This window comes from Saccostrea echinata, unplaced genomic scaffold, assembly GCF_033153115.1.
Source record: "Saccostrea echinata isolate AGI-Se365-2 ecotype Australia unplaced genomic scaffold, CSIRO_AGI_Sech_v1 ptg000045l, whole genome shotgun sequence".
NCBI classification, from domain to species: Eukaryota; Metazoa; Mollusca; class Bivalvia; order Ostreida; family Ostreidae; genus Saccostrea; species Saccostrea echinata.
This window is the reverse complement of record NW_026889794.1, coordinates 5,072,092-5,090,453: the sequence shown is the minus strand read 5'-3', so window position 1 is coordinate 5,090,453 and position 18,362 is coordinate 5,072,092. Positions and strand designations below refer to the sequence as shown.

The following is an 18,362-nucleotide window of genomic DNA, read 5'->3' as shown; positions in this document are numbered from 1 at the left end:
TGCTTTCTACGGGCTTGACAAAAGGTATACTTGTGGACAGACCCCCCCCCCCCCCCCCGATATTCAACCCCGGGGCTTGTTGGACATTTTTTCCACAAATTATATTTATTTCACTTACTCATCATGTGTACCATATGAAAAATCGTGAAAACCCCATTTGATAATCGTTCCACACAAAAAATGCCTCACTGTGTATAGTTAAAACATTAATTTTTCATATTTCTTGATGAAATTAACATTAAAAAAAGCAACACAAAATTAATACCGGATTACATATCACTTGAATTTATCATAAAGCAGAAATCTGTTCTGCGGGCTTCAAGGCCAGCTCAGGAACCTAAAGATGTCCTCATTTTCCAAGTCCAGTACAGAACGTAAAATAAATGAAGTAAATCACACGATCACTGGGATGAACTCAAAGAAAGAAGACTCTTGAGGAAAAGATATTTTGATTCGACTTATATACTGAAATAAACCGATATTCTCTTTTTGCCACTCTTTCCTGGTGCCCTGGGACTCTGAATGTAGGATCAGTATTTTTTTTCACAGGTCCGTTGTACGGATTGTACGGGGGGGGGGGGGGGGGCAGACCTTCTGAAAATAGTCTTTTGCTGTAGTTTTAATATGTAAATTTTGATTTAGTTGCTGCTTGCACCCTCCCCACTCTTTGTTTCTCTACGGTCATACATAGGCGAATCCCAGCAAAAATGTAATGACCCCCCCCCCCCTCCAACACACTTTCTTTTAAATATGTATTGCGATAGGACTTAAAATAGGAAAACATTTTCTGCATATCTCTACATCGAAAAATATAAAACAAATATTTTTTTTATATTTTCTTTTTAAAACAACATAGATAATTATGCATAGCTAATTAAATACTGAATTAAATATTTATCTTTGCAGACAATATGCTCTGGGTTATAGAACATGATGTGAAAGCGTATCGTAATGCACCTTGTAATCCTTTGGATTTTCAGATTTAAGGCCAATGCGAAAACCCAAAGACGCCGACATTTTTTTATGCTACTGTAATCGAAGATCCGGGGGGCATACAGTTTTTGTCCTGTCCACCTATCTATTTGTCTGTTAGACTGTGTTAGCCTCTTTGTCCGAAAAAAACTATGCCCATAAAATTTGATTGGTTGGAACTACTGCTTTCATATTTCTTATGTGTATTCCAGTAACAAGGACTTCCTTCAGGTACCAACATATTTGACCTCTTGACCTTGAACTTGGAGTTTGATCCTCTTTCGTAAAATTTTACCAAACTATAACCTTGGCCAAAACTTTTGAACAGTTGGTGCTATGGCTTTTATACTTCACATCTGTATCCCTTGTGATAAGTCTCCTCCTTGGGTATAAATATGTTTGACCATTTGACCTTGATCTTGGAGTTTGACCAACTTTTAAACAACTTTAGCCTTGACAATAACTTTTGAATGACTAGTACTAAGGCTTTTATATTACATAGGTAATTTTCTTGTGACAAGGCCTGTCATTGTATACCTTTAATTTTGACCATTTTACCTTGACCTTTGAGTATGTCCTACTTTTGAAAAACTTAAACCTTGGTTTTAACTTTTGAACAGTTGGTGCTAAGGCTTTTTTAAAACCATATGTGTATTCCTTGTAACAATTAAGACCTTCCCTCAAGTACAAACAATTATGATCCCTTGACCTTGGAGTTTGACCTTTTAAAGAAATTAACCTTGGCAATAACTTTTGAACTGTTGCTGCTGTGGCTTTCATACTAGTATATATTTCACAGTATATTCTTTGTTCAAGACCTTTATTTGGGTAATAACATTTTATCTTTTGATCTTGACCATGGAGTTTGACTTGCATTTGAGAAACTTTAACTTTTGCCATAAGATGCCATATGGGGGCATCAGTGTTTCAAAAATCACACGTTGTTCAGTATCCAAATCGGGCATAAAACATTTACAATGATCCTTTAAAGCAGTGAGTTGAACCTAATAAATTACGACTATAGAAATTATGATAATTTATTTCGATGTATGGTCTAAAAAAACGTTTATTATACCTCTGTGAAAACTAGCTTACAAGTGAAAAATCACTAGTAAAATAGAATTTGATTGGCCGAGAAAGTCACGTGTCCATCATATTTGCCCTGCAACAAAACGTCGTGTTTCACGATTGTGACGTCACAATTAAACGAGTGAGGAGTTAGATTGTTTATAGCGATGCTGCTAACTTCGTTCGCGCGGTAACAACAACTAAAAATTCACCCCAAAAAATCACCTTAATTAATGGAATTGCATACAGATAGTAGATTAAACATTCTTTGTTAAAATGTTTGCACTTTTCAAAATTCCTTTATGGAAGTACAGCTAATATACGTCATGAGACGTCACAGTCTAGACGTTCCAAATGTCTCGTGCTGTTTGAATAGGCGGATCTTAAAATTAAGTGAACAATGCACTCGCCCAACGGTCGCACCGTCAACATATTATCGTTGATTGATTGTGTCGATTTAAATGTGTAAAAATGTAATGGTGTTTGAATGTTACTGGTGTGATCACACAAACTTGTCACGTAGGAATTTTTTTTTAATGAAACGAGGCTATTGGTGTACCTGTAACTTACATCTCTTTCATATCGTTCTCATCAAATGCATGTTTGCTTTATTCATTGGATATCCTTTGTAATTCCTGCATTTTGGTTAATTCGGTATTATAAACAATTTATTGCATAATAGAGACATAAAGATTTCTTCTTCGCAAATGAAAAATCATATTTCCCTCGGGCGTTGCCTTCGGGGAGTATGATTTTTCATGGGCGAAGAAATCTTCATGTTGCCCTCGCGGAATATGATTTTTTATGGGCGAAGAAATCTTCATGTCTCCCTCACTATCATGCAATAAATGCAAACTGTGAACTTGTCAAGTCCGAAACACACAAAAGGGTATCGCTGATATCATACAGAGTGTATCATTGCCTTGATCAGGCCCATAGGAAGCAAATTCAGTTTTTTTTTTGGGGGGGGGGGGAGGGGCACAGCCATACATTTTCAGTTGACAGTTGAGGGGGCACTACTACCATAAATTTCCTGACAAGCAAAAAAAAAAAAGGTCACCAACTACCAAAAATTCCTTGACAAGCAAAAAAAAAAAAAGAAGGTTATCAGACGTTTTTATTGAGGTGGCACAAGCTATAGTATCTATGTCTACTATAGTAATCTACATATCGGCAAAATTATTGGGGGGGGGCACGCCCCCCTCGGTTCCTACGGCCATGTTGATTAAATTTAGGGTCACTAAGGAAAGAATGTTTTGACTGGATGAATGGTCTGAAAGAACATGTGTTAACTTGTCGAGTCGGTAACACATAGATGGGGTTTTCTTATAACCAGAGTGTGTCATGGTTTGATGCAAGGTCATTTGAACGAGTTCAAGGTCATCAACGGAGAAACAACATTCCTTAACTGTCTTTCTACTGGTGAGACATTGCAAGTTGATACCCCTTACAAGATTGCTTATAACCTTAGAATGTGGCATGACCTTGACTCAAGTTATCTTTATTCTTTGAAAAGTCTATTTGATGACTTGGGTTAGGTTTGAATGCAACTTTTGTTCAAACCGCCTTGTTAAAAGATAATTTAATAATAACTGAGATTTTATCGATTTGGGTTTACTGAAGTTTGACTATAAGAAACGTTTGCACTTCTATGATGATTTAAATATGTTTGACATTTTTCATTCTGATCATATTTTGTCCATAAATCCTGATTCCAAATATGACTTAAGACCGCGGAACATTGACCGGCAAAATTGGAAATATGCAGCTTACGTCATTTCCATCTGTTACAATCAAAACATTTAATGTTAGAAATTGGAATGGGCGGGTACAATTCGGCACGAACGTCCAAGAAAACATTGGACTGAAATTCTAGTTTGAATTTCAATCCACCTCAGCTATGCTAGAATCACGGTGTTTCTGATTCACCCAGAAGACAAATAATTTCAATTTCGGAAATTTATATAAATCAGAATTTCTGTCCAGTGTTTTTAAAGAAATAAAAAGGGACAAACATTTGATTCCTGTTTGGTATGTGCATGCGTGTGTTGGGGGGGGGGGGAGCTGTACGATCTTGGAAATAAAAGCTTATTCTAGTTTGGACAACCCCTCCCTGTTTTTAATTGTCAAACATTTTTGAAGAAAAGAACTCTTGTCATCCTAGAACTGAATATATTTTGTCATGTGAAGGCATGATCTGACTCGACGATTTTTGCCCCCCCCCCCGGCCATCCCCCGAAAAAATAATCTCCATCTTCTATGAATTTTACGTGTCCTTAAAATTGTAGGCTAAAAAACTTATCTAAATTTGAATTTCAAACAACATGTATTTGGGAATTGAATTATTTGTCTTTTGGATCATACATTCATACTTTTCGTTTGAAAACAACTCGGGTGGATTGAAAATGAATTTCAAACTAGAATTTCAATCCAATGTTTTCACGGACGTCCGTGTCGAATTGTACCCGCCCATTTCAATGTCTATCATTAAATGTTTTGGCTGCAACAGATAGAAATGAAGTAAGCTGTATATTGCCAATTTTGCCAGTTAATGTTCCGCGGTCTTAATTTGTAAAATATTTTGTTTCTTTTCCAACGCTCAACTTTTGAGCAGTGCGTTTTCATGGTTTTGGTATTTACTTATTTATTTATCGTACTACTAGTATGGTTGAATTCTGAATGGATAATACCAGATTCACTGTAAAGCATTAAAACAGTAGTAGTTTCAAATGAAGAAGAAATTCAAAACCAACCTTTCAACTGATATCCTTGTCTGACAATCCGCAGTCTTCACATCCGTAGATTAAAATAAGTTGAGTAATCTTTTCAAATAAATTGCGTTGTTTACAGTGTTAGGATTTCCGACATACTCTTTAGTCATCATTAAAGTTTTCAGTTGTTCACAAATTATCTTAAGAATCATTCAATTTTTTTTTAATTGAAGAAAAAGGAATGGCATAATATTGGACATACGTTACTTAATTCTAACCTAACGCCTAATACAGTATAATTTGATTACGGCCAAAATACAAAAATATATGCGAGGTCAGAAATTACAATGCATACTTGCAAGCTGAAATAGCATATTTGAAAGCTGAAATATTACAAAGACTTTAGTTGGCAGATTAAAGAAATGCTGTAAAAGTTTGCATTTTAAAAAAGATATATTGAACCTTAAATAATATTCCTGCCCAAAAAGTGAAAAATATTTCACTCATTGAATAGATGTAAAGTGTGAACTACACATTAATGTGGGAGATTCAAAAATATGAATGATTTTATAATTGACAGGTGAAGAGTTATGACGTCACGTTTTTATCCAAGTGCATCTTATATCTCAGGAACAGAAAGCTGGGAAAACACTTCAATCTGATATTAAGCTGTAAACCATCCTTGTTACTTGATGTCAATATCTTTGCCTATGACCCGATGATAAATGTTCTTGCAAATTGTTGAGGGTATACCTAAACATATAAATAAACCTTTGTCTCACGCAGTGCCTCAGTTCAATAGCAAGTTTAAGAAATTGTATAATTGAGCATTAGCCCTAAATAATGGATTATATTATAACTGATATCTGTTGAGTAAAACAAATGAAATAATTCTTAATTACATGTAATACTTATTAAGTTAGTATCTTATCTATTAAGCATTTCGTTCTGCCAATTAAAGAGATGATTGTGGGGTTTCAAGGCATTATTTTCATACTCGAACTGTCTACAAATTTCTCTGTTTACTCGATCATGACAAGGGACTCGCGGTGGGTGTGACTGGTCGACAGGGAAAGCTTCCTCCTCCATGGCACCAAATCCCGACTCTGCTTTGTCAGGGGTTCGTGCTTGCAGTGCTCTCAAGTTTAATGTTTACTTGGACTTTCGAGTATGGTTACAGACTGTTATCTTTGCATTTCATTTGAACTATTCTCTCTCACTCTACATACACAAACACACACTTATATAATAATAATAATGATCATGATAACAATAATAAAAGACTCCTTGTGTCCATCCACTAAATTTTAATGGTACTGGCCTTCTACTTGAAAACCTAATATATAATCAAACTATAGTACATGAATGCTAGTGAAAAAAATTAAACAACAAACATTATTAATATGCATACATACTCGAGATCATTTTTACATATTTCACAATAATTAAATTCAACGTAATGCAGTCCAATATTTCAAACATCTTAAATGCTTTTCTTAGCCCATTCAAAAGAATTATAAATGCAAAATAAAGATTTTATTTTCCATTCTCAACCAGTTGTAAGAAATCTGGGGATGCTGTTATTGTCTGGTTTTCTAGATACTTTTGGCTATTTTCTTCTGTATTTTCCAGATAATAGCGGTAGTTTACCATCATCCCACAGGATTGGTTGATCCCACGCATTGACATGTCTGCCTTCCAGTTCAAACGCCATAAAACTGCCCCGTTGCCCAGATGGAAATTAGCTAGAAATTAATAAACACAGAATAAAATTAAGTATTTTTATTGGATAGTGTCAAATAAAAGAAAATTAATGAAGGTTATAATATTCATTCTTCTCAGAAAATCTTTAATATATGTCAAAAAACCCATCTGTCATCAAATAGAAACTGATATCACACTTGATGCATTGAAACCACCATCAATGAATAAATAATTGTATAAGAACAGTGACAAAGCATTCTTGGATCTCTGGTTAAAAATTAGAAGATAGTTTCACAAAATACGTATACTAGTATCCAACATATAAATCGGCATTGACAAGTACTGACTTTAAAATTCCACGAAAAAATACTTTTATAAACTTAATTTAATTTTCAAAAAAAAAGAAGGTCTAATTAAAAGAAACATAGTTCAAAAAGTCCAAATTTCAGACTAAATATGCATATACATGTATGTAATATACTTAAATTACACGTCGATTAATTTACATACCCACAGGGTTAAGGGCGAATCCTCTTCGCTTTTCAATAAATAAATATCGTCCACACAGCCTTAATAAAATTCCTTTAATCATTTCAGAAATACTTTCATTTTGTATCCATCCATGGGTTTGTACTAAATCTTTTAAAGTTTTAAGAACACTATGGTCTGGAATTGACAGTGCATTTCTCAACACCTCGATTTCTTTTTCTAAGAGAAGCTCTGGATGCTGTTCGCCTATTTCTGTAGAAATTGAATAAAAAAGAGATTTCATATAGTGTAGCATTTTCAACACACTGAAATCTATTACTAAACACGTTAAAAAAAAAAATAAAGTCGTCTCTTTATCCACTCATATAAGATTTTGATTTCAAAATAATGACTTTCCAAAAGAAATTTAAATTATAATTGATAATTTCATCACACCTTGCGGTGCAAATTTTGACAGCTGCCTTTTAACTTGACATTTTTAAAGAGAATAAAAGTCATTTCCCAAAAGTAAGATTTATCTCTCTTATAAGAGGGTCAATAAACCTTAAATGTTAATGTGCTTCTTTTATAAAAGAAAATATCTAAGCATAATTGGGCCAAGACCGGAAAATACCTTGCATGTGTATTATCCTGTTGATTTCTGTAATTAGCCATGTCTTGAAGCCTGGAATTGGAGACAGGCTAGAAAATTGAGTAATGCCCTTAAATTCGTTCTGTACTTCCTTGACAACGGTCTTAATCAGGTAATTACCCAGGTCGACTCCCTGCAGACCTAGAAAAAAAAATAAGGTTAATTTTATAATTCCAGACTGACTTGATGTTTCATTAAATAAGACGAGCTGAAGGGCTCCTGACTAATAAGGATGTTAGGTATCGAAAAGCCGACAAGAATTGTCTAGTTTAAAAGGTATTTTCACTGACAGAGACATTAGTCATCGGAAAGTATGACATCGTAAGTCAACTTAATTAAAGCTGTTAGTTATTGAATTGTAAATCCCTGAGAACAAAGAGCTTCCACCTAACAGTAACTAACACCAAACTGAAGGGCAAAGAACCTCGAGTCTCTAATGAGATTGTAGCTTTACTGGTTTTTAACTTAATAACAAAGACTGACTGGCAATTTGAGAGAACAGATTATTCTATTTAAAGTAACCATGGGAACATAGTCCATCGAAGTTAAATTTTCGACAATCAGAATTACTAATCTTGGAGTCAATTTTCGTGCCTATTTTCGAAATCCCACAAAATATGTTTGGAGGAATATCATTTAATTTTATCTTTAGAAAGTCTGTTATTTTCATAAATAATGATAACAATGTTCAATAGAATCAATAGTTGATAAACTTGGCACAGTGTATATCAATTTATTACATTTTCAACAGTGAAATACTGTGATTTATTTATTGAATAAAAGTGATATTCTCTCACAGTGTGAAAGGATACCAAAATGATATTCTCTCACAGTGTGAAAGGATATCAAAGTAAGTAAAAAATAATTTCTGGCCTGTCATAAGATAGAGATAGTAATTAAACATCTTCATAGAGCTAAAACTGCAAATTTCTTCCCAAATATGTTGCTAAAATCCATGCTAGGTAATGTTTTCAATCTCACAACTGCTAAGCTATGACGTCTCATCCGCTCAAATATGACGTCTAGCCTAGCTATGACAATGTGTTAAGAAAAGACAGAGGCAAACGAAAATCAAAGAAAATGTAATAAACAGAAAATTCAATGTTTTGTAGATGAATATGGAATTTATTTCACTCGTGAGACAGGATTTTTTGATATTTTCACTCGTGCTTCGCACTCGTGAAAATATATAAAAAAAATCCTGTCCCACTCGTGAAATAAATTTCATATTCATCTACAAAACATTGAATATCCTCTATGTATTTAATATATTCCAAATTATTTTGAAATCAGAACAGAAAAAAAAAACCAGATGTCATTTTGAAATAATTTAACATAATAATTCTACAGATTGTTTTATTTCATCGTAACAAAATCTTTTAACTAAAAGATTTGATAAAAAAAGGAATGCAATTTGACAAAATCTACATGTATGTAATCTTGACTGAAATCAGAACAAAACTGTTAGAAGTGAAGCATGAAAGAATTTAAATTTTCAGTTACCATAGTATTAATATTCATTTAAACGAAAAGGAATAATAAATCTCATTGTAGAATAAAAATACCAGGTTTGATTGAAATCAGACAAAAACAACTAAGTAGCATTCTGAAATAATTTCTCAAATCTCTCTATTTGATGATCACGGCAAATCGTGTATCTAAATATGGTTTACCACACGTAATGTACCGCTTTTCAACTGAAATCAGACTAAAATAATACGAGGAAGTTTAAAGGGAATTTCCCATCTTTTTTTATATTTTAGTGACGTGACAACACTATTTATCAAACGCAAAACTTAATATACTGAATGATGTCTGTTGATAAAATCTTATTGAGCATACAATGTACATGATCATTATAGGAGTGAAGTTTTAAAAAGTGTACCCAGCATAACAGACAGACTGACGGATGAAGGACATTTCAAATGCAAAAGCTCCTATGGTCTCTGGCCAATGAAATAAAATAGTTACCCAATGGAACATATGGAACCAGCTGTTTAAATTTCTCACTTTCTCTCTCTTTAAAAAAAAAACTCCATCCTTTTGTGTTTCAATATAAAAGTAAAATATTATGATGCACCTCTTGTGCTGAAGCGATGGAGTAAAATATACATGTAGCTCCCTATAAATTTTATGATTTACCTTTTTGTGTTGAAGTGATGGAGTAAAATATAGCTGCCGATATCTTATTAGGATCCTCCTTTTCGTCCACATCTCCGTCGTTTGAAGAATCAGTTTCCATTTTTGATCCAGAGAAAGTAGGCGTTTTCAATATAGACTGTAAAAACAAACATATTTAAACACTGTCGTCAACTTATCGCATCTTCTTAAAGGACCGATTTTTAAAAAATATTTATGAATAAAAACATACGAGTAATTGCTGTCTTTCATAACAGCATTCCATTTTCGTCTATAAATTCTCAACCAAAATTTCAACCGCAAATGAGAAATAAACAACAATTAAAATATAAATTATTGGTTTGTATCTTAGTTTATTAGGAAAGTGCGTGCTGCGAGTTCCAAGAAAAAGGCCATTTGATTTGTCTATACGCCTTACTACCTTAGAGCAATTTCGAAGCTTTTATAAACAAGCAGATGACATTTAAAAGGATTTTAATCATTTCTAGGAGTTGTTATTTTTTGTGATTCATATATATATATATATATATATATATATATATATATATATATATATATATATATATATATATATATATATATATATATATATATTTATTTATATATATATATAAGTCTGTTGAAATTTTAATAATAGCTAATGTTGGTAGAATGTATAACTTTGACATTGCACTTTGTATCTTTTGTAGTTTCCAGATAGGCAGTACACGGGCTGAAATATTAAACTTTGTTTCTCTAAATAAAAATTTTATTAAATACTTCTTAAAAATCAGTACAATCGCGTATTTTAATTATTACGAATTTACCTTAAAGCACAATTCATTCTATTGAAAGTCCAGTTACAACGTCATTTTATTTCTCAAGTGCCAAATTCTTTTAATTTTTTATAGAACAAAAACCTCGTTTCCACCTGACACCTATGTACTTTTCCATAGGACACGTTAATACTTTTTTTTTACCCGACACGTACGTACAGTGTACATTTCCACCCGACAAATATGTACTTTTCCATCCAACAAGTACGTACTTCTTTACCCGAAGCGTATGTACTTTCTTCATACCTTAATAAACGTCTTTCCTTTGAATTATTGAACGAGAAAAAATTTAATAAAAATAACGTAGTACGTCTACAGTATTTGGAAAAAAGTGAGTCATCATTTTATGTTTTCGCTTCATATTTCATTCAAATCACCGTTTTGAAAAGAAATTATTGCAACATTACCTATTCGTTCATAATGTAGCTCATTTTTATGGATACAAAAAAACATAAAATGCTGAATTGTTTGTAGTTTCTTCACAAAATTGAAAAAAAATTCTATCTGTAGGAGTGCAGTGATATCACACATGAAATGCAAAATTGAAAATAATTATAATAGTATTTTGAGATGATAGAATTTTAAACTTGATGATTTCATGAATTTTCACAATGATTAATGTATCGTATTTTGCCCAGCATCTTAGTGCAACAGGAAAAGAAAATTTGAAGAAAAAAGTTGCAGCATTGAAAAAATTATTGAAATTTAGCTAAAATTGCCCTCACAATGAATAAAAAATGTTTTCGTGAATTATATTGTGAAAAAAATGAAATGTGTTGCTCTCCTGGCCGTGGAAATATTGATCTGAAACACAGACAGATCACAGGCGCGATCCTGTAAATGATAGATTTATTTGGTAAAATGTTTCTTTTGTTTTGTTTGTTTGTTAGACTTAAAAATGTAACATATATAACGAAACACCCTGTATGTTGTTTAACGTCCCTCTCGAGAATTTTTCACTCATATGGGGACGCCACCACTTGCCGGTGGAGAGCTGCAAATTTTGTCCTATACTCGGCACTTACGGCCATTGAGCAGTGAGGGATCTTTTTCGTGCCAGCACCTACTGCGACACGGGACCTCGGTTTATACGGTCTCATCCGAAGGACCGGTCTCCACGACCCACAGTGGGATTCGAACCCGAGACGTAAGGATCAACTCCTTACTTCGCGACTCTAGAGCAGACGCTCAAACCACTCTTTTGTCTTTATCTTAAAAAAAAGCAAAAATTATTATATACTGATAAAAGTTTTTCCAAGTTGGGAAGCAAAACATCAAATGTTCCACTCATAACATAAATTTATGGGTCTGCACAGATACTTTACTCTCATTAATGCTGCTTGTGACTCATATAACATTTTAAACCTTTAAATAGTATATCAGTTACTGCTTTACACTTTGGCAATTTTTTTTATGACTTACTTGTCAAACAGATTTTTAAAATCAATGTTTTTGGCATCATTGAATTTTTTTTCTGTTGCACTCCTGACATGGTAAAACATTTTTTTCAGCATCAGCCGTGACCATAACTTGCATGGGGCAAGCAAAAGTAACTACAATCTAAATTTTAAGCTCAATACTCAGTACATTGAATTTTATCGAGAAATCTTTATTTCTAATATAAATCATTATTATTTATTTAACAGATCTTTAAAAAATATGAAATTTTCAAATTTCACAAAAAAGTGTTGCAATCCTGACATTTTTAACATCATTTTTGGGCATAACTTTTTGTGTTTTAAGATATCAATGAGATATTAGCCAGTATCAAAAAAAACTATTCAGAGCTGTAGAATTTATTAACATTGTCTGACTTTTAGTGCAGGCTGAAAATTATGTATCCGGTCATTTTTTTTATTTCACTCTTTAAGAGCCCTCTATAGACTGCACACTAGAGAGTTAAGATTTTTTGGTATTTTTATGCAAATAGAGTGATCTGCCCTTTGGTCATGAATAAAATAAATTGAATGTACAGTTTATTACTTAATTTGTGATCATATCAAATATTCATAACACTTTAATAGGCCAAGATGAATAGATAGAACACTTCATTTGCAGATATTTTGCCCACTTAAGTAAACAACAGTGATTTCTGTTCATCAGTACTTCATTGTCTTTGAACATTTTTCCTGGGGGTAAATGCAAGGCACCCTGTATTGAAAATGTGATAGATAAGCTCAATACTTACACCTTTACACACTATAATTTTCTCAATGTCCAAAAAATATTTTTTCTCTAGTGTATAGAGGGTCCTTAAGTTTTTAGCATAATTAAAATCATTAAAATAGAGAATCTTAAGAGGACAATACCTAATTTTACCATGTGAAATAATACCGACTGTCATATTTTACATCACTCTCTAATAATATTAGGGGAATATGTTCATTTCCTAAAACCACTACACATTTAGTTCAAAATTTTATTGCACTCAGCTTTAAAAAGGTTAATAAGATTCCTCATTTAAATGAATGAAATGCTATATCCAAAAGTCACATACGCATTCGAAGTTGATTTCTAATTTTTTTTTGGTTTTGTTTGTTGTTTAACGTCCCTCTCGAGAATTTTTCACTCATATGGAGACGCCACCACTTGCCAGTGGAGAACTGCAAATTTCGACCTATACTCGACACTCAGGGCCATTGAGCTGTAAGGGATCATTTTCGTGCCAGCACCTACTGCGACACAGAACCTCGGTTTATACGGTCTCATCCAATTAAGGACAGGTCTCCACGTCCCACAGTGGGATTCGAACCCGCGACGTACGAATCAACTCCTTACTCCGCGACTCTAGAGCAAACGCTCTAACCACTGCGCCACGCGGGCGACGATTTCTAATTATATAGCAGCACTGAGAAATTGACATTCATTATACTTAAGTTTTAACAAGAATAGCTGTTAGTCTTCGAAGTACTTACATGGATGCTACTAGAAATACTATTGGTGAGTGCTGTATGCAGGACCACAACAGGTTCTCCTGGCATACTGCGGTGAGTGAACACAAAACAGCGGCGGTAAGACCCCACACGACGCTTAAGGTCGTTCATATCCCGTATAGGATGGACTGCCTCATACATCGAAATCTGGAATCAAAAATAATTCGAAAATTGACTATCCTGAAACACATGAATAATGTTTTATACAATGGAAAAATAACAAAAGAAAATTTATTTCAAAGAATTTTTTTTTCTACTGTTGTTAAATTTCATAATTCTAGTAAGCCATAACATCCGTTTAGGTCTGCATGCTTAGTAATTAAATTAATTCGACATTATGCTTTAGGTACAAATATTTGATCTGGTATTTATATTTTCTGTTAAGGTGATGTTTGTTGATTATCTTTAAAAAGACAGTCAGTGTGAGATAAATATATTGAAATAGTTTCTAGTTAGTTTCTAAATTACTAATTATGTTCTCTGAAAATACATAGTATAAAAATCTCTTCAGTGTTGATTTATTAGTTACACAAGGTAACTAAGTACAGTGTACATTAATGAAAGTAAATGCTTAATCTAAAAAAACAACCAAACGGACTGCAAAGAATGAGAACTCTGAAGAAATTATATACTCTTGTAATCATTTAAGTGATATGATCCGTAATTATGCATTTATTTCGGTAGAGAAAAATACTTCGGATTAAAGTATTTTCCTTCTAGATAATAAACTCTTCTAGTCTCTGATCAGTAGAGCTAAAAATAAGTATGGCGAAGATGGCAGTTCTGGTTACTAGCATATGTGGAATCAGAGTAAAGTGTAAACATTTGCTGAAGTCCGTTTATAGAAAAAGAGCCATAGCGCATTTAATAGGCATTTTCGCTTACTTTATTAGCAGTGATTTCTTGATTGCATGGCTTAACCAAAATTTTGTCATACAATCTTAGTCTATATATGCGTAAAACCAAATCACACAATATGATATTTCTATGTTAATTGTTCCCTCATATGATAAATATGAAAATTATCCAGTTTGTATGGAGTATATAGTAAATGTTGAGGTATCCACCTAACGATGACAAACTGTTGCCAAAGGCCACCCTTAACCAGAAAAACAACTTTTGAATACTTCTATTTGGATATGACTGCACTTCAGTACATTTAGATAATTTTGGTCAAAGGTGGTCTTCATATTGAAAATTATGAAAATATATATTCAATTTTTCTTCTCATATTATCTTAAGATTTAGCAATCTGTCTTAAATTTATCCATTTGACATCAATGACTTCGTTGGCGCAGTGGTATGATTGCTGGACTGTGAATGTGGTGTTTGTGAGTTCGAGCCCCCATATTTTTCCAATTATGCCTTTTCATTTTTTTCTTTGTGTATCTTTTCTACGTTTTCTTTATTATGTTTTATAATATACATAATTTCAGAAAGTTATAATATACACATTACACTTTGAAAGTATCTCGGGAAAAGACGGTCCTAAAATATTTTATTAAATTTTGCAAATTTATAGCTAGGCCTACTTGTTTTATTTTTATTGCATGATTTTCTAAATCTTTTGTCTCAAAATTAGAGTACTGAACAGTCATTTGACATACTTGCAACTAACACTTGTCCACAAATGATATTACATAATTTGATCTTGAATTGAAAAGATATATCTATAAATAGAAACAGGTGATTTCCTTAAAAATTCTTGAGTCGGCCGTGTCGTCGGTAAGGCAGCTATGGCTCTTTCTATAACAAAAGAATTTAAAGCTGGTTTCAGTGTGATCATCCAGAAAATTTTGTTTATACCCTACGTGTTACGTGTGGACATTCAAGGTTCGAAAAATTAATAACAAATTTTCCTGAAAACTTTGTTTAACAACATTCGTGTAAATCATGAGAGTATATTTTAACTTAAATCACGTTTTTTAAAAATCCCAAAATCATTAATTGAACGTATGGTCTTGAATACTCTTTTGTCATTTGAAAAAAAAAATACATATTGCTGAAAATGTGTAATCAAATTTACTGCTTAATGCATTCTTTCAATTTGACTTTCTTTTTGTATCAAGATTATCAGATTTTTTTTGTTAACCTTTTGAACCATATCACATGGGCTCTGCCACGTGATTCTCTGGAGATGAAGAAAACCAACAGAAAACCATAGAGCCAGAAGGTCTCTGATGGTCTGCTGTAGAATGCGCATGTGCGCCTTATACTCCTCACTTTGAGCACCTGGCAAGTGTGTCTGAAAATAAAATTTATCTGTATCAAAAATATGTTTTTCTTATCCACTGTCAATCTATACATTATATTATTAATATTTTCATGTTAACTAATTAATACATATCAATCTAAAATACTTAGGATTTTGTTATTCATGAGTGCTGATGATAAATCAATATACTAGTATAAAACGCAATGATTCTTCCCTCAGACTTCTCAATGAAGGACTTCACAGGGTTTTAATATTTTCTAAACTAAATTGAGTACCTGCCTTCAAAAATTATTTTAAAGTATTTGAAATTACCAGAATATCTGCGCGCATGTCCACCAAGAACTTCACTCCCCCTTCGATTCTCCCAATCTTACTGAACAATTGCTGGTACTGCGGGATTAATGTGTGACGTAATCGTTCCTCAGTCATTAGTAACAAAGCTTCTCTCTCCTAGTGATCGAAGTAAAAATGATTTAAATATAGATTCGATTATGTTGCGGATTTTTTTTACAAAACAAAAGTGCATACGGTTATAAATTTTCAAAACTGATTTACTTTTCTAAGGCTGTCCAAAATTAATTGTATGTTTAATGCCACTTGCGTAGGTTTCAAATAAACTAGCTCCTTGGGAGGAAAAAAACGGTATTTTTTAAGATTGTATTCCGGTCTGCTTTTACTTTTAGCAACTAAAAACTTCACTCCATAGAAATAGACTTTTGGGACCTGTATGATGTATATTTGAGACTGACAGTTGTACTAAAATTGATCATTAAACAATACACTTACATGATGCACAAATATTTACAGTATATTCGTTCATGTAAATGAGTAAATACTCATTTGTTTGAAATCTTTCTTTGTTTAATTTTTCCTTCCTCCACCGTAGGTTTTTTAGGTGACGGTAAACGTAGAACTAATTTCAGCCAGCCAAAAAAGAAAAATTAAGAGCGTGAGGCCCTGCATGTTACATGTACCTCTGGACCCTACAAAACAAATCTTCAAACGAATAAGATAAAAATCCGCATTAATCAATCTCACGCGCAATGACAGTGACAGGATTATGTAAAACCACATAATTGCAATACTCTGTAAAACTCATTTCTTTCAAAATTTTTAAAGTTTTATTTGAACGTTTCCATAAAATTCTAGCTATTAATTGAGAAAAACCTTAAAATTTGAAAAGCAAAAGATGAAAGAAAAATAAAACAAACAGGAAATAAATCTTTCTAAAGAAAAGTATAATTCATCCAATATTTTATGAAATTTGTAAAAGTTTCAGTCGCATTATTTACTTTAACAAGCTGGATGTAACCCCTTTTACCTGAGCATTAACAACACTTGTAGCCACCTGGACAACGGCACCTTGATTGACACCGTACTGTTTGGCAAGTACAGTCAAAAAACTGATTCTATCATCAGCAGAGAGGCTCGTGTAGTGATCACAAAACCGCCGGCATTTGGACTGAAATCACAAAAGAAAAATCTGAAAGTATAAAATTTATCATCAACGATAGTTTTGAAGAAAAAGGATGTTCATATTTAGTTGGTATTTTAAAGTGCAAGTCGAACGTAAAAGAATTTACGCATAAATCCGTTCAAAACACGGAAATTTGATTATACTAACCTGCGCATTTTTAGATTTGATAAGATATGCAATAACCATAAACTTTCAGATTAATATATGAAATAAAAATATCTAATTATATTTTTAAGATATCAACTCAAAATGTTAAAAGTATGCATGTATCCAAACTCCAAACTCATAACAATGCAATAAAGGTAACTACAAACTTATCATTGAAATCAACTACCGATTAATTCTGAGTGTTTTGGTTCTAAATGCTCTTTAGGAATTGCTTCCAGATTACAGCAACTGTATTTTTTTTTAAAAGAATGAATTGATTTGCACTCATTTCAGCTCACTTAAAACTATGATTAAAAGTTTAAACGTAAACACATATTTAATGTAATGGATAGCGTCCTCAGTTTTCCTGTTCATTGTATATCGACAGTAAAAAGAAAAAAAAAGATCTTTTCTAAATCAAGCGTGTCAATGAAAGAACAAAAATAAATCGTATAATATAAAACTTCTCTTCATAAACTTTTATGCATTCAGATCATAACTCATATTTTGCTTTCTTTGTTTAAATTTCCTTGAAAAACTTTTCTTCTTCAAATCATGCCAAAAAAGTACTATGTGTGTACAATCAGACAAAATTGCATATGAACCCGAAGACCTTAACAAAAATCTTGACACCTTAAAGATGAGAACCACTTCAAAGTCACTCAGACATATATTTAGTATTCACATGCGAATGTTCATGATACCGAATGAACAACAGTAACCTATCCGGCACTAAGGAACACTTCTAAATGATATTTCATGTGCATTCATAGTTAGGGCATTTGCATTGCTTATCCACACTACTACTTAAGCCTAGCTATCGGCATGGATAGTTTAAAAGTTTAGCTAGAAATTCCCCATAGCAATTGTTTTAAATTAAAACCCTTTCGATAAGATATAGAAACACTGCAATATTTTTTAATTAAGGAAAAATGAAATAATTTAAATACTCTTCTTATAAAAAGTGCAATAAATAAATAATAAATGAACAGAAAATATTTGTTGTACTAAGGAAAAATTAAAGAAAAAAATCTTAGGCTTCTTGTAAGAAGTAGAACTTA

At 32.6% G+C, this 18,362-nt stretch overlaps 1 protein-coding gene across 2 annotated transcripts in view; it reads right to left on the bottom strand.

The window, feature by feature from the left end:
- Positions 1–6,038: 6,038 nt before the first annotated feature.
- The window catches only part of LOC133201820 (malonyl-CoA decarboxylase, mitochondrial-like), a 31,103-nt gene continuing 18,779 nt past the window's right edge, over positions 6,039–18,362 (bottom strand). For both annotated transcript variants that reach the window (XM_061337622.1, XM_061337623.1), the window contains exons 3-10: positions 16,999–17,139; positions 15,990–16,127; positions 15,555–15,707; positions 13,445–13,609; positions 9,718–9,853; positions 7,558–7,716; positions 6,966–7,196; positions 6,039–6,496 (exon numbers count right to left, since the gene is read on the bottom strand). In XM_061337622.1, the coding sequence (XP_061193606.1) occupies positions 6,288–6,496; positions 6,966–7,196; positions 7,558–7,716; positions 9,718–9,853; positions 13,445–13,609; positions 15,555–15,707; positions 15,990–16,127; positions 16,999–17,139 (1,332 nt within the window). In that variant the 3' untranslated portion in view covers positions 6,039–6,287. The remainder of the gene's footprint in view (positions 6,497–6,965; positions 7,197–7,557; positions 7,717–9,717; positions 9,854–13,444; positions 13,610–15,554; positions 15,708–15,989; positions 16,128–16,998; positions 17,140–18,362) is intronic.